At 37.0% G+C, this 25,653-nt stretch overlaps 1 protein-coding gene across 3 annotated transcripts; it reads right to left on the bottom strand.

Moving 5' to 3' along the window:
* Window positions 1-571: 571 nt before the first annotated feature.
* LOC107767832 (uncharacterized) lies at window positions 572-21,525 on the bottom strand. Of its 3 annotated transcripts, XM_075235106.1 has the most exons (11): window positions 21,104-21,525; window positions 20,835-20,903; window positions 20,236-20,265; window positions 12,026-12,067; window positions 7,239-7,271; window positions 6,058-6,140; window positions 3,523-3,607; window positions 3,287-3,379; window positions 1,392-1,436; window positions 1,083-1,132; window positions 572-937 (listed from the first exon to the last, which is right to left on the bottom strand). In XM_075235106.1, the coding sequence occupies exons 1-10, from the start codon at window positions 21,182-21,184 to the stop codon at window positions 1,124-1,126; spliced, it is 570 nt and encodes a 189-aa protein (XP_075091207.1). In that variant the 5' UTR covers window positions 21,185-21,525; the 3' UTR covers window positions 572-937; window positions 1,083-1,123. The 3 variants fall into 3 exon arrangements, with proteins under 3 accessions (XP_075091207.1, XP_075091209.1, XP_075091211.1); XM_075235108.1 differs by lacking the exon at window positions 12,026-12,067 and having other exon boundaries at window positions 21,104-21,520; XM_075235110.1 differs by lacking the exons at window positions 12,026-12,067; window positions 20,236-20,265 and having other exon boundaries at window positions 21,104-21,521.
* Between the last annotated feature and the right edge of the window lie 4,128 nt (window positions 21,526-25,653).

Raw genomic sequence — 25,653 nt, 5'->3', positions numbered from 1 at the left:
AAATTGGTTGTAATGTATTGTTAAATCCATTGTTCCAGAACAATGAAAAGTCCCCTTTTTTTTTAAATAACCGATTTAGTGTGATAAGATTATTTTCTATTTTGCTTTCCAATTATGCCCAAACTTCTTACTTTATAATTCTATTTTACCTTTCACTTTTTTTTTTACTCCAAATCTCCTAACCTATAACCTACGTCGTTATTTCTTTTTTCCTTCTCCCACTCCCAACTCCAAGTCAGGTATATGTTTTGCCTTCTTTTTGTTTTGTTCTTTCTTCTACTTTGATTTTTAACTCCAATTCTAATTACTTCATCTCCAATTAGCTATATAATATTGATTTTTAATTCTAACTCTAATTACTTTATGTGTAATTCTTGATAATATTTAAAACAATTAAGGGTATTTTAGTAAACTTATCAGTTACAGTACAATACGATACAGTCAAACCAAACAGCAAAATATTATTTGACAACAGCAAACAATACAATCTATCCAAACGTTGTATTCATAAAACGATACAATACAATATCATACAATACAATACGATACATTATAAAACGATGGGTAACAATGATCCAAACAGAACATTGGCATAATCACATGTAATATCCATGGCTGTGCACTAACAGCACAAGTTCCTTTTAACTAGTGTTGGTTTGTCAATCAGTAACAATAATACAAGTAATTTGAACGTGGTTATACAATGAAATACTGAGTTCTTAATAAGGGAGCTGAAGAGCCCTTTACATATAATCTGCCAGCTCTGGGAATAGAATCTAAAGCAGAGAGTCAAGAGCCCCTGAATTAAACACTAAACTCCTCTTATTAAACTTATAACCCTAGCGATGAAAGTTAAGACTCATCCATTTAACTCGTCTATTTAGAATACTGCTATGCAGTCAACTTCAATTTTTGCATCCAGTGGTAGTGCTGCTGCCTGAAAAGTTGAACGTGCTGGTTCAGGTGATGTAAATTCTTCAACATACCCAACGAAATTAAATGAATTTTGCAAAACCAAGGAGGCAGTACGTGGTAAAGTACTTGTACAAAAACTAGTTATTTCAGTATATATCACGACTCACATTTAGCATAAATTGCATTAACTTTCTGGAAGTCCTTTAGATCAGCCAACCTGTAAGTTAATGTAGTATTATTCAGTATCAGTAACCAAGACTACCTGTGTGATACGAGCACAAAAAAAACACAAAAATAATTAAATGACATGCATAATTGTTGTCTTAACAACTGAAGAGTAGTTAACACCTCCAGCTTTAAGTATCTCCCCAATATTCTTGAGAGCTAAAGATCGATATCAAAGTCAGATATTTTAATTAGACACCTAAGATGAATTAACAAAGATAAACTGCAAGGTAAGTTGATTACTGAAATACCTGTTCTGTTTGATCCTCCACACTGTCAGATACAAAATTTCCAGTCTACATTCAGTTACAAAAGAGGTTAACAGTGGAAAAGGAATAGGAAAATGCTAGCATGTCACAAGTTTAAATGATCTAAGATTAAAAGACAAATAACTGAGATGGTAATATCACAAATTTCTAGCCCGAACACCACAATTATCACAAACCTCTGAAACAAGACCTAGAGTGCCAGAGACATGAATGAAATTATAAGCCTGGAGCCTTATCAGTATTAATTAATAGCCTCCTTTTTACTACCTAATATCACAAGTAATAGTATAGCTTTAGACTAAGTAACAATATCAATGGAAAGTGATTGTATATACATTCGGTATTATTGTGTAGCAAAAGGAGTACATTTAATTTGTTAAGGACATGTGCATAAACTTTTTCTTTAACTGAAGTGCAGTGAATGTGCATTCACTGCTTACATTTTTTTTTGATGACCGAGAAATCCGTCTGGGGCCGATCCTTTGGACCAATCGCAGCCTTCGAAACTCGGTGGATAATGGGCCCGCCCCTCTACCCTTCTCCACTTAAATACCAGGCTTTGCTTTGCATGGTGTGGGGGCTTGAACCTGTGACCTAAGACACAAATCCACCACCCTTTGCCACTTTCACTGCTTACATATATGTTGAATCACAGCCTGAATCAAAGTAAACTTCAAGTTCTGTCTTCATTACCCGTACTATCAGTAGAACTGCTTAAGCAAACAAACGCTTTGAACGAGTTGACCGTGAAGAAGATCCAACGAAGCTGCTCGCCTCAGCAAGTGACACGCGTCCCATTTGAGTTCGACTGCTCACGCCATTTACGTCCAATATTCTCGGCATATAGAAGCTCCTCGTTGCAACTGTACTCAACGCCATTTCAATTTCCAACTCGATCTCTATTGAAGTAAGTACTAGTATTTCTTTTGATCCTGCTCTACAGTGTCTTTTTTATATCGATTTTGTTCCTTTTGTACCTTCCTCTTTTTTAATGTTTAATTTCCATAATGTTTCTAACACTCTGGTACTGTTCTTTGGCTACCAGTACTCGTTATCGTGTCGTAATATAATTTTGCTCCTTTTTTCACCGTCCCACGTTCTTCTCATTTTTCATATTTCCAAGTAATGTGGATTCCGGATACACCAGGTGCGAAACCAAAAAGAAAACCTTACAATGTTAGGCGCGTGGCGGCATACTATCTAGTACTTCTATAAAGTTAAATTAAATATACTCAATCGTGCCCAACCGTTGCTTCAATGAAAGTTCCACGTTCCACATGATATTGTTTTCTCTGTTTTTAACTTTAGAAGGCTAATTAAAGCTCGGTAACGTAACTTGAATTCTTCTCAAATAATATAATCACTAAATAATATTATGCTGATGTGTGAGAAAATTATATAATGCTAAGATTGAGTGCAAAAGATGAAAATTGCCGGTTCGCCGTCTGAGTTAGATTGTGGATGTTATATGGTTTCTTTGCATTCTGCATTGTTAGTGGAAGGACATGAGTTGAATTGTAATAATCTTATAAAAAGTTTTACTTCAAAAAATAAAACTTTTCTCGTCACCTTCGGCTATTGATTGGTAAACATATGAGAAAATACTTGAAAATAATAAAAAGGTAAAGAAACTATTAATGAAAAAATAGTTAGTTTTAAAATCTAATATAACAGTGAAGAGTAGGACAAGGCTAAACAGGGCAATGCAGGGGAAGCCAAATACAGGAAAGAGTTAAAAGGGCAACATTCCTTGTTTCGCCCCACACTATTGCAGGGGGGCAGAGGTGTAGGTTACAGGTTGGTCCAAATAAACACTTTAAGCTGAGATACTCATATCACCGTTACTTGAATGAGATAATTAGTAAGCAGCATAATACCTTATTAACAATGTCTTTGACACCAGAGAAATCATGCCTTTCTTTCTTCACGGCTTCAAGAAGAGAAGTGACAGCACGTTTCTGTTCTTCTGCCTAACAAATCATTTTAGGATGCCAACCAATCAGTCGAGGAAATTTTAATTTTAAATAAGAAAAAAGATGATATGCACATCTTGTGAAAAATGATGCATTAGCTCTTCATTTACAAAAGAGTGTAAGTAAATAACTAAGACCACCTTCTCTAACATAGCCATCAAGTAACTGATCTCGTCCTTTTTGGCTTCAGATAGGTAGTGTCTCATGACTTCTTCAGTATTACTCCTGCAAAATGACTAGCTATTACTAGAAGTTCTCTGACTAGCTATTACTAGAAGTTCTCTATATTTTCACTGGCATATAAGACTCCACGAAGCATTAGGACCGAAAGTAAATATACTAACACTTAAAAAGATAGAAGCCTTGTTCAATAGTATCAAAAGCCTCAACAACCATCAACATTCTCTCATTTAAAGAACCACGAAGAAGTTTGCATAATAGACAGATATAAACTGAATTGTATGTTTTAATTTTACTAATTAAGAATTCAGTATCTGGATATGCAGTATCCACCATGACGATACCTTTACATAGAATTACATATTACTATCTATACCTATTGGTAGTGAAACGAGAATGCTTTTTCGTGCTCTTTTCTCCTTTTCCGGAGTTTGTTGTCCATGTTTTTCAGTTGACCATCCAGACCACACAATATCTAGCATGCACTAGACATTTACTACCTTAAGAGTTGTCCCAAGGATATGTATTATATTCAGAGATACTTTAAAAATATATACATAACCATATGCCTTCGTGATACACATGTAGTCCAACAAATGTACAAGTCCATCTATTGAATAACATGGAAATTCACAAAAGAAGTCCAGTTCCAATTTCAAGAAACCAAGAATAGCCTGTGGAAGATAACTATTGTGCTAATAGTGCATCGGTACATTGACCATCAACAAATAGCTTCTACAACAAGAATTAGTTCCAACGATACTTACTAAGGAAGCTCAGCGGACCGGCAAGTACCCAATAATTTTTATAATCTTTTCTTTACGCTACCACTGTGATGATTGGAATGAAAAAGATTTGAAGGTAAAAGTTCGAAATAATGAAGAAGGGGGCTATTTATAGATTTCACAACGACGGTTCAAAATTGGCAGTGATCGACCATCGACTGACGCGCATTTAATACCTTGGTAACTGGACCGACGGGACATTTGTCACATACGTCACAGTCGGGCTCGTCGCATACGTCAGTGTTCATCTAGTCGGAAGTTGAAAAATCATATCGTTTCTCACCACATTCTTTCCGAGAAAGGAGGGGACTATCTGTATATGAACAAAACCGAGTTTACCCTTCATGTGACTAAGCAGGATTGGAGCATGATGGACCGAGGTTCATCATTATAATATCGAGCTGTGATGTGAAGTTGGGTTGTCGATTTCGAGATCTAGAGATTGATCAATACCGAGATCGATACCCAGAGACCGATCAATACCGAGATGGAGACCCCGAGACCGATCAATACCGAGATCAAGCAAAGGTCGAGCTCGAGACCCAGAGACCGACCAATACCGAGACTGGCCAAGATCGAGACCCAGCCAAGGAACAAAAAAGCCGTTATAGCCGCATTTGGGGAGAGAATCTCGGCGGAAATCACGGCTTGAATCAAAGAAAAGCTTATTAATTAATCTATCATGGGATCCCCAAAGTAGGATTTCCCCACTATATCAAGAGTGGTTATCATTTGTAAAAGGGCATACTCATTCATTGACACATTCAGATTTACTGAGATTTACATAACATCTAGCAAATATTATCTTTTTGGGCTTTGATATTGATTCATCTTGTTCTCTAATCAATCACTCTCTATTCAATTTGGGTTTGTATTCATTCTTTTTACAGTTAAAGTTCGATATATCTTTACTTATTTTTCTAATTTGTACCAAGTTATACCACGTATCTTTAGAACTACGTATAAATTCAACTCTATTCATTTTTCGGGTAAACAAATATTACAAATAGCTTCTACACTACAGAAAATCAATGCTATATTTTCGCTTATTTTCTCACGTTTAAAGAGTTATAATAAGATATGATTCAACTTCTACGTTAAAGCTCTCTTTCAGGTCAAATTCTTTGAGAAAATTGGAAAATCAGTAGTCAATACATCTTTTGACTCTGTCATGGTGGTGTGCAAACTGTAAAGTTATTAAGGTATTAAAGCTGCACTAGTGGATTGTACTGCACTTGGCAAAGTATAAAAGCTAACAAGACAGTTCAGAGGTAGCATGGGAAGAATAAGATGAGAAGAATAACCAAAACCAGAGAAGCAGAAGTATAAACTATAAAGTATCTAGACAATTTTGATGCAAATTATAGTGTACAAATGTCTGTTCTTCAGATACACCTACAGCACAAATCCTTTCCTAGAAGGTCATTTTTCTTGTTACACCACAGGTTATATGCATGGGTTTGAGGACTCAAAAACTTAGTACTCTATGTCACTTGTAACAAGAAAGACTACTATAGCACTAAGGATGTTCGACACAGTTTTTTAGCACATATGCGCAGGTCCAGTTATCATCTAGAGTGGATTTCCTTCACGTGGTGTGACCAAAACAGAAAAATAGAATTCCAGAAAGCTTTTTCTAAAACAATAGTGGGTAAAAGAAAACCATTCTAATCCTGCTTATGCAATTTTGCAGAACGGGAGTAAGCATACCTCTCCAGAAACAAGGGGTTCAAGCTTCCTTCCAAGCGTTGTTCTTCCACAAGCTCCTCCACCATGTTTAGAGTTGTTCCTGCCTACAAGTAGGAAACACGATCCCAAGGAAAACCATATCACACATTATTCCAACTTAACAACCAAAACTCACATAAGCATTCCAGGTTAACATCATATCAAAAGAAATGGTATTGGAAAATGCATTTTTCCAAATAAATGAATTCAGTCAGCTGAAATGTGGACATAATTAACTTGTTGGAATCTGTCTTCTATAATATCGATTTGCATGAGCAGTAAGTTACATAATCAAACGAATACATGAGGGAACCAAACAATTCTTAAGGAAATTTATGGCCCCTTCTTTAAAAATTCTCATACAGTTAATTTCCTTCTCTCTTGTGAATCTCTTCTCCAACGGCATAACTAGGTTTTACAAGGCAGAGCTTTCTCAAACAGTTTCCAATACATGGAACCTTTGTTCTCATTAGGCATAATAGAATAAATGATCACAGTAAATGAAATTCTAACTGGAGGTGTCAACCTACACTTAATCCATATGAAAGCAAAGCTTTATCTGAATTTCTCAACATTACAATGAGAGAGACTTCTAGGAAAGCACATTTGATAATCTAGAGGTAAATTGATAGATATTTTCCAAGAACTTCTCTTTTCTACAATATTCAATCCTCAGTAATGCTCTATTATCTTCAGATTTTGTCCAGAAGAGGAACAAGTCCAAGAAGAACTTATATCTCGGTCGAAAAGTACACATCCTGAAAAGTTACTAGTGCAGTGGTCAACTGAAGACCAGTTGGCACTTGGCAGTCCTCATAGTAACTTTTGCAATTCTTTATTTTTTTATTCACCTTACAATATGGACGCCAGGAGAATCTAGTTTAGCTGTCAGCTAAACGGATAAGTACGCTCTTGAAGGACAGAAAATGAAATTTCACGTTTAAAGTAATCATGATTTTTTACTTTCAAAACCATATTTTATTAGAAGTTGAGAGATGTTTTAGTAGAAGTGAGAAGGTAGAGTAGATCTTGCAGAATGCTTAGTTTTGAAGCAGCAAAGGGAATATTTATTATGTAAGGTTTATTCAATTTTTACTTCTCCAGAAATAGGATGCATATTTTCTCAGATAACTTTAATAAACTAAGAAGCATATGATATGTACCTGTGTCTCCTCGCATAAAGACTCAAATTCATCCTGCAACATTTGAAACAGACAATTCAACATTGCCCTTCCAATTAAAGGAGAGAATAACAAAATCTAACAACTAATATATTTGATATAGTCAACTCATATCTGTTCAATTCAAAATGAGAAGCTCGTCAAAATTCTATAAGTTCACTAGTAAACATGGAATAGTACTTTGAAATAGCACTATAACTACAACAAAAATAAACCCAAATGGAGAGACACTCTATATGTATTCCCTTTCCACAAATAAGAACTATTATCCAAATGACCCGTACTCACATTGAGAAGGAATGAAGATTTAATAAGAAGTTTCAAAGAAACGCACGTGCATTTAACTATAATATCTTAAACACAAACTAAAGATTCATTTCATGTATCAATTTTCCTTTTCTCCCTTTTAGTGGAAGGGGGGGACAAGCAATTTGAGGATATGAAGTAAAATAGACTTCTTCAAGTTCCTTTGACGGAGAAGAGATAACACATGAAACATGAAGAAAGCAAGAGTAAGCAGGTATGCGTAATATTCCAAGTTCCAATTGATAATGAATCATGATATTATAGAGTAGAACATCTAAACGCTAGTATTCTTCAAAGCTCTCTCTAAGCAAGAAGCATCATGCCTGATCTACTGTTTCTTTAGGGATAAAAGCTAAACATCAGTTGAGCTTATTGTGAAATAGAAATACCTGATATAGATAGACATCACAGACACAAACCATGTATTTGACAGGCTATTAATCAATAGAAACAGTGAGCAAGAGAATCAATTGAATAAATATTCAATCACAAGTAAAGATTATGCTTGTAGTGTTTTAAGATGCATACATCAATTGACTAAGTATTCATACATCAAACAGACCAAAGCCCTAGCACTAAGGGAACAAAATCAAAGATGCTTGAGATTAGGAAGATTCATCAAAACCGCCAATCAAACAAGCACAACAATTATTACTAAACGAACCGAGATGATTGATAGCAATAAGTTGTACACGTCTTTATATTCTTCTATTAATTTATTTATTTATGAAGGTGGTGTTTAGGCTAGCTTGCGGGCACCTCCATTATTCCATTAGGTACCTGCTACCTCCCATCAACACAGGTGTCGCGTAACTCTGCCCCCCAAGGATTACGCAGAAGACTAACTTTTCACCCTAACACATAACCTTCATTCTTTGTAATAACAATAAACATAATTCTGTGCATTAAATTTCACCAAGGGAAAAAAGGGCCATTAAATTGTATTCACGCTAAAGCCAAACCTCAAGAAACTCAAAAGAATATGTCTACAGATTCACAAAAAGATGATGAGAACAAAACAATCACAACTACATCCACATCTGATCAAGTTGAGACTAGCAAGCAAAAGAGTGTAAGCACGGAACAAGGAAAGAACATTCTGAATAAGAATGAGGAATCTCCTAAACAAAATGATCCTTCTGTTCAAGAGAGAGTTGACAGGGAAAAGAAAAAGGAAAAAGAAAAAAGGAGGGAGAGAAGGAAGAGAACTGCTATCCAGAGAATCATTAGCAAGAAAAAGACACAAAAAAAAAGAGATTCAACAGCATTTGGTGGAAGATGAAATTGTCTCAATTGGAACTGATGCTAATAGAGAATGCTTAGCTAAAACTAATGAGTTAGTGGAAGTTAGGACTGTGCATAATTTGGTAAATACCGAATTACCGTAACGAAACCGAAAATTTTGGTATTTGGTATTTGATATGGTATTTGGTTTAAGTTTTTATAAAAATTTGGTATTAGGTATGGTATTTGATATTTACAAAAATAATACCGAAATACCGATACCGTTCCGAAATATATAATAAGTTACACTATACACATATTATTGATTATAACGCATTGAGTTACATAATACTTTTCTTTAGTACACATGTTTAGGGCGTTTCTTCTCGTGTATTGAATTGCATCTGTTGGATTAGTCCTTATTGTATTCTCTAACTTCAGCAATTAGCTCTAAGCAAATAACAAGACATTTTCAATGATGAAATTTATTCCTTTATGTACGTTTTTTCTCTCTATAGGTTGATATTTGCTGGTTTTCGACAAAAAATTTGTCAATAGTCATATGAGCTTAGAAAGTCTTTATTTTTATATTTGTGAGTACTTTATTTAAGAAAATTACAGTCTATGACTTTATGCACTAGTTAATATTGAAACCGAACAAACCGAAGTTACCGTACCGAATAAACCGAAACCGAAACCGAAAGGAGAACAGCCGAAAGTATAGCATATTAAGAAATTGAATACCGAAAATACCGAACCGAAATGTCTAAATACCGTACCGTACCGTACCGGCCGACGAACACTCCTAGTTGAAGTTATTTCTAAACAACCCGGAGCAGATGTTAACGAAGAATGCCAGCCTACAAATATTCAGTCAGTGGAAGGTGTTTCTAATCAACCTGGAACTGTTGATAAATTCGATGACAATGGGAACAACTCTACCAAGCAACAAAGGAATGGTGTGCCTAATACTACTAATAGTGATGCTGAAGAAATATGTACTACCATTGAAACTGAAGCTATAGAGGGTGAAACTCATTGTTCAGGAGTTGAAGTGAATAAGGATAACAATCAGATAAGTAAGAAGATAGAAAATAATTTTGGAGCCAACAAGATGATGGTACAAAGAAGAGTGGTAGTGGTTACTGGATCAGAAGAAAAACAATCTTTGTGTGTCCGACAAATCCTCCAATCACAACCAACAACTCTTTTCAAAATCTTGATGAGGTTACTAATGAAGAGCAGGTCGATCCACATGAAACCAACCTTGAAAACTATGAGAATGCTACTACAATAAGCAATGTCCAGCATATAAACAATGAGAAAAACAATATCTGGAAGACAAAAACAATGAAGGAAGGGACAATAATTTTGTCCCTAGAGCAGGCAGTCTAATTAACATAGACTCCCCTATCCCTGATCTGGAGTTACATGATGTAGTCGTGCAACAAATTACTGAAGTCATCGACAAAGGAGGACTATCACCAAGAGGCACCAAGACACAAAACAAAACTACAAAGAAAACTGCAAATGTTCCTTTAACAAGAGGCAGAGGAAAAAAAATCAAAACCCCCCAATAATTATTTTTTAATGATTAGTTCTATCAGTTGGAACATTAGAGGGGTTAAGTCTAAGGGTGCTTTCACTAGACTCAACAAGTTGGTAAAGAAACATAGAGCTTCTTTCATAGCTTTGCAGGAGCCCTTTGTAGACGAGAAAATTGGAATACTATAGGAGGAAAACTGGTTTTCCAAATGCAGTTGCTAACTGTAATGGAAAATATGGGTTTTTTGGGAGGGGAATTACAACTGTAGTGTTGTTAGTAACAAAAAGCAGCAGATTACTCTGGATTACTGTGGTCTATGCCAGCACCAAATCAAGGAGGAGGAGAAGACTAAGGAATTACCTTTCTAATATTAATAATCGGATTGATGGCCCTTGGACCATCATGGGTAACTTTAATGTTATTATGAAAGCCAGCGAAAAGAAGGGTGGAAAACTTCACAGGCTTAGCAAAAGTCTGGAATTCATTAATTGTATGGATGAGTGTGGGATGACAGATGCAGGATATTCTGGTACTAATTTTACTTGGACTAATGGAAGAAAAAGAAAAAGGATCTTACAGAGGCTGGATAGAATTCTGTATAATGATTCTTGGTCTACCATGTTTCCAATATCAACTGTTTATCATCTACCAAGGACTGGTTCAGATCATAGTGTTTTGTTGTTTAAGTGCACAGGAACAGTTATCCCTCCTATCAAATACTTAAGTTTTTGAATTTTTTGGCTGAACAACCAGATTTCATGAAGGTGGTCAAAGAGAGTTGGGATGAGCAAGTTCAAGGAAATGCCATGTATTCTCTTCATCAAAAGCTTAAAAGACTATCTCATTGTCTTAGCAATTGGTCTAGGGAGAGTATTGGTAATGTTTTTGATAAAGTGGATGAATTAGAAAATAAAATTGCTGATATGGAAGCTATCTATGAGCAAGATGGCAATGATACCAACAGGATCAAACTACATTGGCTCTATGCAGAAAAAATCAAATGGATGAATATGCAAACATCCATTCTTAGACAGAAAGCTAAGATAAACTGGGAAGAGGAAGGTGACAGCAATACGAAATATTTTCATAGTGTTATGAGGCAAAGAAGGAAGAAAGCTTACATTCACAGAATCAAGAATGAGGAGGATAATTGGATCAACGGTAATGACAAAACTGCTGATGCAGCAGTTGCATATTATACCAGCCTATTCTTTCAACCTCATCAGGACTATGATCTGGATTTTATAGAGAATTGATAGAATCATTACAGAGGAGGATAACACCATGCTCCAGAAGTTTCCTACTAATGAAGAGATTAAAGCGGCTGTCTTATCCCTTCACCCTGATAGTACAGCTGGACCAGGCAGATTTAACCGCAAATTTTACGAAATCAGTTGGCATATCATTTCTGAAGATGTTTATAACATGATCAAGGATATTTTTAAAGGAGGAAAGCTCACTAAATTTTTTACTCATACCTAAAGTGGACTCTCCTACCAACTTTTCCCATATGCGACCTATTAGTTTGAGTCTCGCAACGACCCAAAGGGGCGGGGGCTATATATTTGCTTGCAAGGCAGGCTGTTCGCCTTTCGAAAAGGGTGAGCCTATTTGATACAAAGGGCGCTACTAAACTACTCTAGTATAGCTAGTGTTAGTACTACAACAGAATGTCGTCAACCCCGGCACTTACCCGCATGATTTGGCCCATCTTTCTTTCCTCCATGAGAAAACACTGCCCAGTGAGACAATATAGTCAAGTCAACAGCAACTAGAGCAAGAGCAAAAGATTGATATATAATGACAGTTCACCTTCTTGTGCCAAGAAAGACAAGCCTTAAGGCAACTAAAGCTAGGAAGGTAGGTTAAAGTAACTAGTCTTTCTTATCCGAAAGCAAGCAAGACAACAAGGGAGGTTTTAGGCAACTCGCTGGTTTTGAGATGGGTTTCCTTGCGGGTGTGTCCACTTGTTTTCCTATTCAAGTTCTGGTTCTAATTTCAGAAAATTTTCTCAAACAAAATCATCTCTAAAATCCTCTCTAACAGGTTGACTGACTTGTTACCCAAATTAGTATCCGAAAATCAAACTGGTTTTGTTAAGGGCGGACTCATTACTGAGAATATCCTTTTGACTCGGGAGATAGCTCAAAATATCAATAAGAAGAATAAAGGTGGAAATGTTATGATCAAGTTACACATGGCTAAAGCATATGATAAAGTCTCCTGGCACTTTCTTATGCAGAGTTCTTCATTGACATGGTATACAGGTTACTATCTAATGTGTGGTATTCTGTGCTTATTAACGGCATTAGATACGGCTTTTTTCAGTCTACTAGAGGATTAAAGCAAGGATAGTAGGAGACCCTCTATCCCCTGACTTGTTTATTCTAGGGGAAGAGGTACTATCTAAGGCTTTAAATCATCTCCATGAAAAGGACAGGTTTGTTGGATATACTATGAATAACATGGGTCCTAAGATAAATCATCTTAAATATGCGGATGACTTAGTTATCTTCTCGTCAAGGGAAAAGCATTACCTAAAACAAGTTATGACGATCCTTCATAAGTATGAAAATGCTTATGGTCAAGACAATAGTAAAGACAAGAGTTTCTACTTAACCTCCATCTACATTTCTGATCATCATAAAAATATGATCAGAAGGATCACAGGTTATAAGTATCTGTGAGAAAGCACGGGAGAAAATATGTTATTGATATTAGATGAAGAATACAATACAAGAGGTCCTTATTTATAACTATACACTACAAGGACATATTACTCATATTCCAATGTGGGACAAGACTATATTATATGCATCACTCTGTAAACTAACACTCCCCCTCAAGCTGGTGCATACAAATCATATCACTGAGCTTGTTGAATATATACCTAATACGAGGACCAGTGAGGGACTTGGTGAAAATATCTGCAAGCTGATCATTCGACCTCACAAACTTTGTAGCAATTTCTCCTGAAAGTATCTTTTCTCTAACGAAGTGACAATCAATCTCAATGTGTGTAGTTCTCTCATGGAACACCGGATTTAATGCAATATGAAAGGGCAACTTGATTATCGCACACAAGTTCCATCCGACTGATTTCACCAAATTTCAACTCTTTGGGCAATTGTTTGGTCCAGACTAGCTCACATGTTGCTATAACCATTGCTCGATATTCTGCTTCTGCACTAGACAGAGCAACTACATTCTGTTTCTTGCTCTTCCAAGACACCAAATTTCCTCCTACTAAAATACAATATCCAGACGTAGAACGTCTCTCAGAAGGTGATCCTGCCCAATCAGCATCTGAGTATCCAACGATCTGCTCATGACCTCGATCCTCAAACAGTAATCCTTTGCCTGGAGCCGATTTTATATATCGAATAATGCGGACAACTGCATCCCAATGACTATCACAGAGAGAATTCATAAACTGACTTACAACACTCACATGATAAGAAATGTCGGGTCTAGTCACTGTGAGATAATTTAATTTACCAACCAGCCGCCTATAGCTTGCAGGATCGCTAAGCGGCTCCCCCTGTCCTAGCAGAAGTTTAGAATTCGGATCCATCGGAGTGTCAACAGGTCTGCAACCTATCATCCATGTCTCCTCAAGAATGTCTAAAGCATATTTTCTTTGAGAAATAACAATACCTGAGCTAGACTGAGCAACCTCAATACCTAAAAAGTACTTCAATCTGCCTAGATCCTTAGTTTGGAAGTGCTGGAAGAGATGCTGCTTCAGATTGGTAATACCATCCTGATCATTGCCAGTAATAACAATATCATCAACATACAGACTACCAGATACATACAGAGACTTGAAGCAGATTGCCGATAAAACACAGAGTGATCAGCTTCACTACGAGTCATGCCAAACTCCTGGATAACCGTGCTGAACTTACCACACCAGGCTCGAGGAGACTGCTTTAGACCATAAAGTGACCGATGCAGGCGACATACAAAATCACGAGACTCCCCCTGAGCAACAAAACCAGGTGGTTGCTCCATATAAAGCTCATCCTCAAGATCACCGTGAAGAAAGGCAGTCTTAATGTCCAGCTGATAGAGAGGCCAATGACGAACCGCAACCATGGATAGAAAAAGGCGGACTGATGCGACTTTAGCCACGGGAGAGAAGGTATCATTGTAATCGAGCCCAAATATCTGAGTATATCCTATGGCAACAAGACGGGCCTTAAGTCGATCAACCTGGCCATCGGGACCAACTTTGACTGCATAAACCCAACGACAACCAACAGTAGATTTACCTGAAGGAAGAGGAACAAGCTCCCAAGTACCACTTGTATGTAAAGCAGACATCTCGTCACTCATAGCTTGTCGCCATCCTAGATAAGACAACGCTTCACCTGTAGACTTAGGGATGTAAACCGAGGACAAAGAAGATATAAAAGCATAATGGGGAGATGACAGACGATGATAACTTAAACCGATATAATGGGGATTAGGATTAACTGTGGTCCGTATACCTTTCCGAAGTGCAATCGGTGTAATAGGAAGAGACAAGTCCGCAGTAGGAGCAAGGTCAGGTGCAGGACGAGAACCAGTTGGGCCTAATACAGGGCGCGGTCGTCGATGATAAGTCAAGAGTGGTGTTCCTGTGGCTGGGGATCTAGGAGGAACAACACTAGACTCCTCAATGGTTGGTATGGGTGAAACTTCTGTGGTCGAAGGTGGAAGAGGAGCTATAGTAAACTCCTCAAAGGTCGGTATGGGTAAGACCTCAGATATATCATGGTGGTCAGCAGAGATAAAGAAAGGTTTAGACTCAAAAAATGTGACGTCAGCTGACATAAGGTACCTACGAAGATCAGGGGAAAAACAACGAAATCCCTTTTGAACACGAGAATAACCAAGGAAGACACACTTAAGAGCACGAGGAGCTAACTTATCTTTCCCACGGGCTAAGTTATAAACAAAACACGTGCTCCCAAAAACACGAGGTGGAAGACAGTATAAGGGTGACTGGGAAAACAATACTGAATGCGGAATCTGATCCTTGGTGGGAGATGAAGGCATCCGATTAATCAATAACAAGCGGTGAGAACTGCATCGCCCCAAAAAACGCAACGGAACACGAGATTCAATTAGAAGTGTGCGAGCAGTCTCAATAGGTGCCTATTCTTTCTCTCTGCAACCTCATTTTGCGGAGGGGTATAACGGCAAGATATCTGATGAATAATTCCTTGAGAAGTCATAAACTGCTGAAACTGAGAAGATAAATATTCTAAGGCATTATCACTGCGAAAAATGCGAATAGAAACACCAAATTGGTTTTTGATTTCAGCACAGAAACTCTGGAATATAGAAAATAACTCAGAACGATCTTTCATTAAGAAAAGCCAAGTACATCTTGAATAATCATCAATAAAACTAACAAAATAACGAAATCCCAAGGTTGAACTGACTCTACTAGGACCCCATATATCAGAATGAATTAAGGAGAAAAAAGACTCTGCGTGACTCTCAACACTACGAGGAAGGAGGCTCGGGTATGTTTCCCAAGTTGACACGACTCACAATCTAATGTAGACAAACTAGATAAACTAGGCACCATCTTCTGAATTTTGGATAAACTCGGATGTCCTAAACGTCTGTTGATTAGATCTGGAGGATCTGTAACTAGACATGTTGTGGAAGGACTGAGTGAGTTAAGGTAGTAAAGGCATTCTGATTCATGTCCTGTACTAATTGTCTGTCCCGTACTGCGGTCCTGCATAATAAAAGAATCGTCAATAAAATATGTACCACAATGAAGGGCACGAGTCAAACGACTAACAGATGCAAAACTAAAAGGACAGCCAGGGACATAAAGAACGGAATCTAGGGTGATAGAAGACAATGGATTAGCTTGTCCAACTCCTTTTGCCTTAGTTTGACATCCATTGACAAAAGTAACAGTGGGAAGAGACTGTGAATATACAATATTCGACAAAAGTAATATATTACCAGAGATGTGATCAAAAGCGCCTGAGTCCATGACCCATGGTTCAAGAGTACTAGACTTGGAAACACAAGCAAAAGAATTACCAATAACACAAGTATCAGTCTGAGCAACAGAGGCTACTTGTGGAGATGTTTTCTTACTTGCTCAATACTGAAGGAGCTCATTATATTCTTCTTTAGATAAAGAAAATTCCTGGTTACCTGTAGTCTCGGTCTGAGCAATGTAAGCATTTTTGGGTGGACGACAATGTAAGGAATAACACATTTCACGAGTGTGTCCAAGTTTGTGACAATAAGAACACGTGGGTCTAGATCTTCCAAAGCGACCTCCTCCTCGTTTATTTTCTATAGTTTGAGATGCCCGAACATCCACTGTCTGGGATGCGAGAACAGAGGAATCAAGTATCTATGATGAGATCACTGGGTGACTTGGTGCTGCAGCAAGGCGGAGTAATCGAGAGAATACTTCAATCACTGGGTGACTTGGTGCTGCAGCAAGGCGGAGTAATCGAGAGAATACTTCATCAACTATGGGGGCAGTCGCACTAGCCAAAATCTGGTCGCGTACAGAATCAAGATCATTAGGAAGTCCAGTAAGGGTAAGAGCTAGAAACATCTTCTGTCGCTGCTCTTGTTGTTTTTCAACACTAGCAGAAACTGACATCAACTACTCAAATTCCTCCATGACTGCATGTACTTGACCCAAGTAAATAGACATCTAATTCCTGCTTCTTTAAGTTTGTCATACGTGATATCGCATAATAGAAGGGAGATATGTCATTAGTGTATAAGGTACGAGCCTTTGCCCAAACCAAATAACATGTCTGGAATGGACGAAACAAGGGCATCAACTTGGAATCAATAGATCGCCACAAGATGCTACATAACCGAGCATCGATCTTTACCCAAAGTGCTATCGCCTTTTCATATCCTTCGCTAGACTGTTTAATTAGATGATCTTGAACACCTTGACCTCTACACCACAACTCGACAGATGAAGCCCATGCTAAGTAGTTTGAACTTCCCATTAAAGATTTTGAGGTAATCATAACACTAGAGCTTCCAGAACTCATGCTTCTAGACCCAAAAATATCAAATCCCAAAGACATCGTTGCAAATTATTACCAAATAAGAGACAAATCAACTGTAATCCACTGAAACAAAGTAAGGAAACACTGAAACAGAATAAGGGAATACTGTAGCTGTCGGAATCTTACTGTAGCTGCCGGAAAAAACTCAAAGTGGTCGGAATTTGTCGGGGATAGCACTGGTAGACCTGAAATTGGCGTGCGAGTAAGCTTTCCTGAAGGAAGTTCGTCAAAAAATATCTGTAAGTGGTCTCACGCGCCCGGCGCATGCACAGATATCGCCGGAAAATTTGGACTCTGCCCGGCGCGTGAGAGCGCGTGGCTATGAGTTTTCCGGTGGGATTTCTGGGATTTGGTCGCGGGACTACGGCGGACCTTGTGGTGGTGTTGGTTTTTTCACAACACTGATAAATAGTGACTTTGATATAAATAGTCACTTAGGTCAGTGGAAAATTGCACGGTGACTGAATTCTTTCTTCCCGGATGTCGCTGGAATGACGCGCGACGATCTTTTCTCACCAAAGCTCTGATACCATGTGAGAAAGCACGGGAGAAAATATGTTATTGATATTAGATGAATAATACAATACAAGAGGTCCTTATTTATAGCTATACACTATAAGGACATATTACTCATATTCCAATGTGGGACAAGACTACATTATATACATATCTGTAAACTAACAGTATCAATCCTTTCCCTTTATATATTTGGGTTGTCCTATTTACTCCGGTAGAAAGAAAATTTGCTATTTTGCGGACATGGAAAAGGAAGCCATGAATAAGTTTGGTAGCTGGCAAGGTAAGTTAATATCCCAGTTGGTAGAGCTATCTTAATCAAGAATATCCTTCAATCTCAATCTATTCATACTTTAGCTGTAGTTTCCCCTCCTAAAACTATCATTAATCAAATTGAAAAACATTTCTCAAACTTCTTCTGGGGAACAGCTGAGAACAAAAGCAGATACCACTGGAGCTAATGGGTCAACCTTTGCTTTTCGGAGAATGAGGGAGGTACTGGCTTTAAAAATCTGGTATGTAAGACATTTGCAGCCAAAAGATGGTGGAGATTTAGGGTCAATAACAACCTTTGGTCTCAGTTCATCAAGGCCAAATATTGTCCCAGAAGTTACCCAGTGGCAAAATCCTTAAGAGTCCAAACACTCTGCGGCCTGGAAAGAGCTTATGATCATTAAAAAGGACATTGAACCATACATTCTTTGGAAAGTGAATGAAGGAAATATATCATTTTCGTGGGATAATTGGGCCGGGATTGGTCCTTTGGGGTCCTATATTCAGAGGGATAAAAAACCTGGCAACATGAAACTTATGAAATGTATTAGGGACAATATCTGGGATGAAGATGCTCTTTCCAGATTGGTCCCTCTTAATTTGTTGGATCATATCAGGAGAATTCCCATTGGTGATAGACTATTAAGGGATATCCCTATCTGGATACCTACCTCCACTAGTGTTTTCTCTTGTTCCTCTGCTTTTAACTGCTTAAGAATGAAAAAAGAGATTCTTCCTCTTTGGAAAGATATATGGAAAGGGCATATTCCTTTTAAGATGTCTTTTATTTTGTGGAGGGCAGTCAAAGGAAAATTACCGGTTGATGAGACTAAGAAAATTTGGAAAGAACATGGTGTCCAAATGCTTGTGTTGTAGGAATCCAAAGAATGAAACCATCTCACAAATTTTTCTGACAAGTGACATTGCATTTCTAACTTGGAATTTTTTAGGTATCCAGTCCAATGCTTATTCTATGCACAAACCCTTCAAGACTGGAGGAACAACAACAAAAACCCAATGATGAGAATTACGATCCAGGAAGCAGCCATATTTATCTTCCGGGAACTATGGAAATGCTGGTGTTCAATTAAATATGGGAACAATAGGATTTCAGTCTCAAGAGTGAGACAGGAAGTTCTATTCCATCTAAAAATCTATATGAGAAGTAAGGGAGTCTTTATTGATATGTCTTGGTCCTGGCTTCAGCTTTGTAACCACATAGAGAGATACAGACCTACTATCAGTAGCAGAGCAGTCATATGGGACAAACCTCCAGATGGAAGAGCAGTCATATGGGATAAACCTCCAGATGGATGGCGGAAAATTAACACAGATGGTAGCAGTCAAATCCATACCAAGATTGCAAGGATAGGAGGAATTGTTAGGAACAAAAATGGAGAGCTCATCATGGCATTTGCTAAGAATCTCCAGTTTTGCAGTAACAACCAACCTGAAGTCCAAGCAGCCTAATATGCCTTGAATTGGTGTCTCTACAATAATATCCAAAATGTTATTCTAGAAATGGACTCCTCACTGGGGATAAACATGCTGAAGGATATTTTCAAACCTCCATGGAAACTAACAGATGATATCAACAACATGAAGCAGATCATCTTCTCTCAAAGGGTAGTAGTGCAACATTGCTTTAGAGAGGGGAATGAAACTGCGGATGCTCTAGCGAAGTATGGTGCTAAACTCAGTTTCCATGCTTTAGAATCAAACAGGTCAGGAAAAATTCAAATGTTTAAACTGTATAGTAGTGTAGCTATCTTGTACATCCTAGTTTGTATATCAAAGTCTAATCTGCATTGCTAATTGTAACTAACCAGGCTACTAGGAACAACTCTTTTTTTGTAAGCTTTACAATTTCCTAATGTTGGGAATGCCCAACTTACAAGTGAATCTTGGAGAGGTTAGGCAATATGTCCCCCTTCTCTATGTCTTCACCTACTGGATTTTGATATATACAGGTTAGGGGTCATGCCTTAACCCCTACACCACAATGGTGGCTTTTGCTGAAAAAATAAAAAATAAAATTGTATTCATGACATACCTCTATACTCTCGGTCAAACAAGTAATCACCTGAAAGAGAATAAAACACTCATAGGAGAAGAAAATAATAAAGCTAGTCAAAAATATGTAAATAACTAGAATTAAGCTAAAAACAAGGATTTAAATTATATACACTAACATTGTAAATAATTTTTATCGAGTACAGCAAGCTATTACTCTATTTTATAGGTTACTATAAGGCTTGCTATGAAGATTTACCTATTGTTGTAAGTCAATTTAACCTATCATGCAAAAAATTTATCACCGATAGTGTATAAAACTTAAACTCAAAAGGATTTCAGTTATATCCGCTGACAATGTAAATAACGTTTACACCACATGTCAATTTCTATACAGATGAACTTAAACTCAAAAAGGATTTAAGTTATAGCATAATCTAAGAATGCCACATGAATGTAAATAAGTTTACACGGAACTTAAACTCAAAAACAATTCGCGATATCTCCAAACTCCAGTGATGAATTTTAACTTACTTAATGAATAAGTCCAATTTCCAACTAGATATTCTAAATTTCTCAAATTCTGAAGCCTTTAGAAAATATGTTAAAAAAACGAATAGAATAAGAACAAAAGCTGACCTCAAAATATAACTGATGAAGGCGTTCAACTTCTGCTGGAGCGAAATTGGGGAAAGTTTCACCAAATTTCTTCAATTCATTCATCAAAAAAGAAAACAATAATTAAAGTAGTGGTTTTAGGGCATTTCTCAAATTAATGGTATATTCACTGCATTTCTCAAATTAATGGTATATTCACGAGAGAAAGAAAAAAGAGAGAGAGAGAGAGAGAGAGAGAGAGAGAGAGAGAGAGAGAGAGAGAGAGAGAGAGAGAAGTTTTTTTATTGTACCTCTCTAGAACAAGAACTTAACAAGCTGCGTACTCCAATCACAAAAGATTTCTTCAAATTCGAGTACCTTGTGTTCTCCATTTTCAGCAATGACAGGAGACTGAAAATGAGGTGAGGTCAGAATTTTGATTTTTATAAAGCTTCGGCTTTATATATATTTGGTCAGAATTATTGGATTTGCAGGTTTGGACCAGTTTTTGACGCCCTTTCAAACGTAATTAATTAAGGAGATATTTCAAAGAAGTAGGAGGAGAGAGGACGGCCGGACAGAGTAGGGGGGAGAAAGGCGTCGCCGTTGTTATTATTTCGTACACATCTAGATAGATTGCTTCTTACGCGTTGCTAATATTCTTCATGCACCAATACTATCATATTGTCATTTAATTATTTTTCTTACAAATCAAAATAAAATATTTCTTCCTAGTGTTCCTCAGCTGTATCGAAAGTGTTATGTGGGAGTTGGACTTGTTATTTGCATGCAGCTGACTATGTAAGTTTCTAGGAAATTCATTTTCCTTAAGAGTGGTTAGATTTTTGTTAATAAGCTCAACTATTGTGAAATGAAAGAAGGTTAATTCGTTGGAAAATGACAGGTAAATCAAGTAGAGAACTGTCCCATGTCTAATTTGGTGTCTAGTTCCACACTTAGCCCGTTTGGATATAAGAAAATTTTACCTTTTTAAAATAAAAAAAATTGAAAATAATGTTCGATTATCAAAATCTTACATTTTTTTTCAATCTCACTTGAAAATGGGAAGGTTGCTGGTGTTTAGTTGCAAAATATGATTGAAAAAAGACATCCAAATATGTTGTAAAAATTATAACCAAACTGTCACGACCCAATTTTCTCTCTGGTTGGTATCGTGATGGCACCTAGTACTAGGGACTTAGGTAAACCTAACATTAATTGAAACAAAAATATTATTTAAATAACATCTAACAAGTTAAATAGAAATCTCTTAAAATTCCCAAAACCTGTAGAACAAGTCATAAGCTCTACAGAATTTTCTAAAATTTTTTAAATACAACTATTTGAAATAAAGTAAACAATATGGATATAAATCAGAAGGTGACTCTGAAGCCTGCGGGCGCAGCAGCAGGTTTACCTTGAGTCTCCACAATAATAGTCTGCACATCTAGCTAATGATCAACTCACTTCGAAATACCTGGATCTGCACAAAAATGTGCAGAAGTGTAGAATGAGCACACCACAACGGTGCCCAGAAAGTATCAATGTTAACCTCAGTGGAGTAGTCACGAGGTACATTCAAGACACTCTCTAGTCAAATAACTTGTGCCATACTAAAATAATCGAGAACAAATAGCATTGACATAAACAGCAAGGCAACAAGAACACCACAATTTTTACTCTAACAAATAAGAAAGAACACAAGTACAACCAATTAAACAAGTATTTCACATATAATCTCTTCAAATAAATACCCGTCAAGTATATTTCTTCAAATAAGTATCCTTCAAATATAAAACTCTTTCAAATAAATATCTTTAAAAATATAATTCTTCAATTTAAAAGTCACCATGTGACACCTCATTTCATAATCATAAAAATACGGGTCTCAGCCCATTTTCAGATTTTTTTTCGGCCCTTCGTGCCCATAATTAAATCATCATATTTCTTCGGCAGCTCCTGCCCACTTTTCATATTACAGTTGCACGGACAATTCACGTGCAATATTATTATCAATGTATATAAGATTCACATGACCAATTTATTCCCAATAAAATAAGTTTAAATTTTTTAAATCAAGTAGAAATCAACAAAGGAATGAATTTATTTTAGAATTTATTTGGGTGGAGAAAATAACATTTCAATTAAAATAAAACGCCTAATAGTTACTGATTTGGATGTAAAACTTACAAGAATTAAAGCATACAAGAATTTCTTTTATTCAAAACAACTTAACCTTAAAAATTAGTAAAAACTAAAAACACAAATCCTCAGAGTCTCGTAAAGAGCCAAAGCCAACACATTACAACAAGGAATACAAACACATAATAAAATCTAATAATACATCACAGAAGAACACAAAAAATTTACATATCACGGGAAAAAAAATCCAAAGGCAAGTGCAACCATAGAGAAATATCAACAAAGGGCACTCCTGAGGTACCGCCTCGTAGTCCCAAAAGTAAATATGCAACAACAACAATGCCCCCAGGTCATCACAAATCAATCCCCGACATAGCCCACCTTGTCTCGCCATGTGTGCAATAGTAAATTGAATGCCCGCCTTGTCTCGCCACATGCGCACAATAATATTTTCACCTTATCTCGCCACATGCCCTATATATATATATATATATATATATATATATATATATATATATATAGCCCGCCTTATCACGCCGCATGTGCATAAATCAATAGCAATAATAGCACGGCAAAAATATCGTGCAAACACCCAAACAAAACTTCCCAACAAAATAACGTGCCAATATCACATCTCATAAATTGTACCTCAAGTGCTCAAATATTACAATTTGCCATAAAATTCAATAATACATAAATTTTCATAATAAGGAGCCCATTGCTCGACCATAGTGTGCAAAATTTTAACAAATAAACAACTCAACAAATAATATTTCACATAAGAATCAAAGTGCCAATTCTACCAAATCATCATGTAGAAACAAAACTAACAAAACAAGAATTTTGGCAAGACAATTAAAGGATTTAATAAGTACCAAAAATTTTCCATTTAATACATAAGGCGTCTAAGGATTTTAACCAATGTAATTTGCACATATAACCCAAGTACGTACTCGTCACCTCGCGTACTTGGTTTTCAATTACACAAATTGTACATAAGACTTAAGGGGTAATTCCTCCACTCGAGGTTAAGTAAGACACTTACCTCAAACTGCGCTCAATCAGTCAAGTAGTGTGCCCTTTCCTCGTTTTTTACGACTCCGATCGGCTCGAATCTAGTCATAATTAATTAGACTCAATCAATACAAATTGTAGGAATAAATTCCATATGAAAATATAAATTTTCTACAAAAATCCGAAATTTAACCCAAAAATCGCATGTGGGGTCCACGTCTCGAAACCCGATAAAAGTTATAAAATATGAACGCACATTCACTCACGAGTTCAACCATACTAAAATCATCAAATTCCGATATCATTTCGTCCCTCAAATCGTGATTTTTCGTTTTGAAAATTTTCTTCAAAACCCAACATTTTCCTCAACTCAAAACACAATTTAAATGATAAAAATAAAGATCAAATCATGGAATATATTAAATACTAGGTGAAGAACACGTACCCAATCAAATTGCTTGAAAAACCCACCAAGAATTGCTCAAAACCGAGCTATATAAGTCAAAATATGGTAAAAATGGCCTAACCCTCGATTTGAAAAACTTATATTCTGTCCAGTTGACTATGCATCGCGATTGCGGAGATTGGGTCGCGATCGCGGAAAAGGGAATTGAGGCTGCCAAGAAAGACCCTTCACGATCGCGAGTGAAGGGCCGTGAACGCGATGAACAATAGACAGGAGCTTACGCGAACGCGGGGTAAATGATGCGAACGCGAAGTAGAAGAAAGCAGACTTTCGCGATTGCGAGAGGTACTATGCGAACGCGATGAAGAAAAATGGGGCGGATCAACAGAACACTACGCGATCGCGACTGGAGGTACGTGATCGCGAAAGAGAGCACCAGACACTAGAAACCAGTAATCCAAAAATAGAAAAAATTGGCCCGAGGCCCATCCGAAACACACCCGAGGCCCCCGGGACCCCGTCTAAATACACAAACAAGTTCCATAACCTAACACGGACTCACTCGAGGTCTCAAATTACATCGAACAACACCGAAAATACGAACCGCGCCATGAATCGAACATAAGAACTTTCAAATCTTCCAACTTTGAAAACTCGTGCCGGAACCTATCAAACCAACCCGGAATGACGTCAAATCTTGCAGGCAAGTCATAAATGACATAAAGAAGCAATTCAAATTCCCAGAATCAGATTTCGACCCCGATATCAAAATGTCAACCCCCGGTCAAACTTCCCAAAAAATTATCTTTCGTCATTTCAAGCCAAATTCTTTTACAAACCTCCAAATAATTTTACGGACACGCTCCTCAGTCCATAATCATCATACAAAACTATTGACATCATCAAAATTCCATCCGAGAGTCATTTGCTCAAGAGTCAACTCTCCGATCAACTCTTTCCATTTAAGCTTCTAAGTAAGGATTGTTCTTTTAATTAAATTCTGAATCTTCCGTAAATCAAACTCGACCACACCCGCGGGTCATAATACATATTGCGAAGTTTCTTGAGACCTTAAGTCACTGAACGCGGCACAAGTAGTGTGCCTTTTCCTCATTTTTTACGACTCCGATCGGCTCGAATCTAGTCATAATTAATTAGATTCAATCAATACAAATTGTAGGAATAAATTCCATATGAAAATATAAATTTTCTACAAAAATCCAAAATTTAACCCAAATATCGCCTGTGGGGCCCACGTCTCAGAACCCGACAAAAGTTATAAAATATGAACGCACATTC

The sequence above is a fragment of the Nicotiana tabacum genome, chromosome 2 (assembly GCF_000715075.1).
Source record: "Nicotiana tabacum cultivar K326 chromosome 2, ASM71507v2, whole genome shotgun sequence".
Classification (NCBI taxonomy): Eukaryota; Viridiplantae; Streptophyta; class Magnoliopsida; order Solanales; family Solanaceae; genus Nicotiana; species Nicotiana tabacum.
The sequence above is the reverse complement of the archived record's forward strand: the minus strand, read 5'-3'. Positions and strand labels throughout refer to the sequence as shown.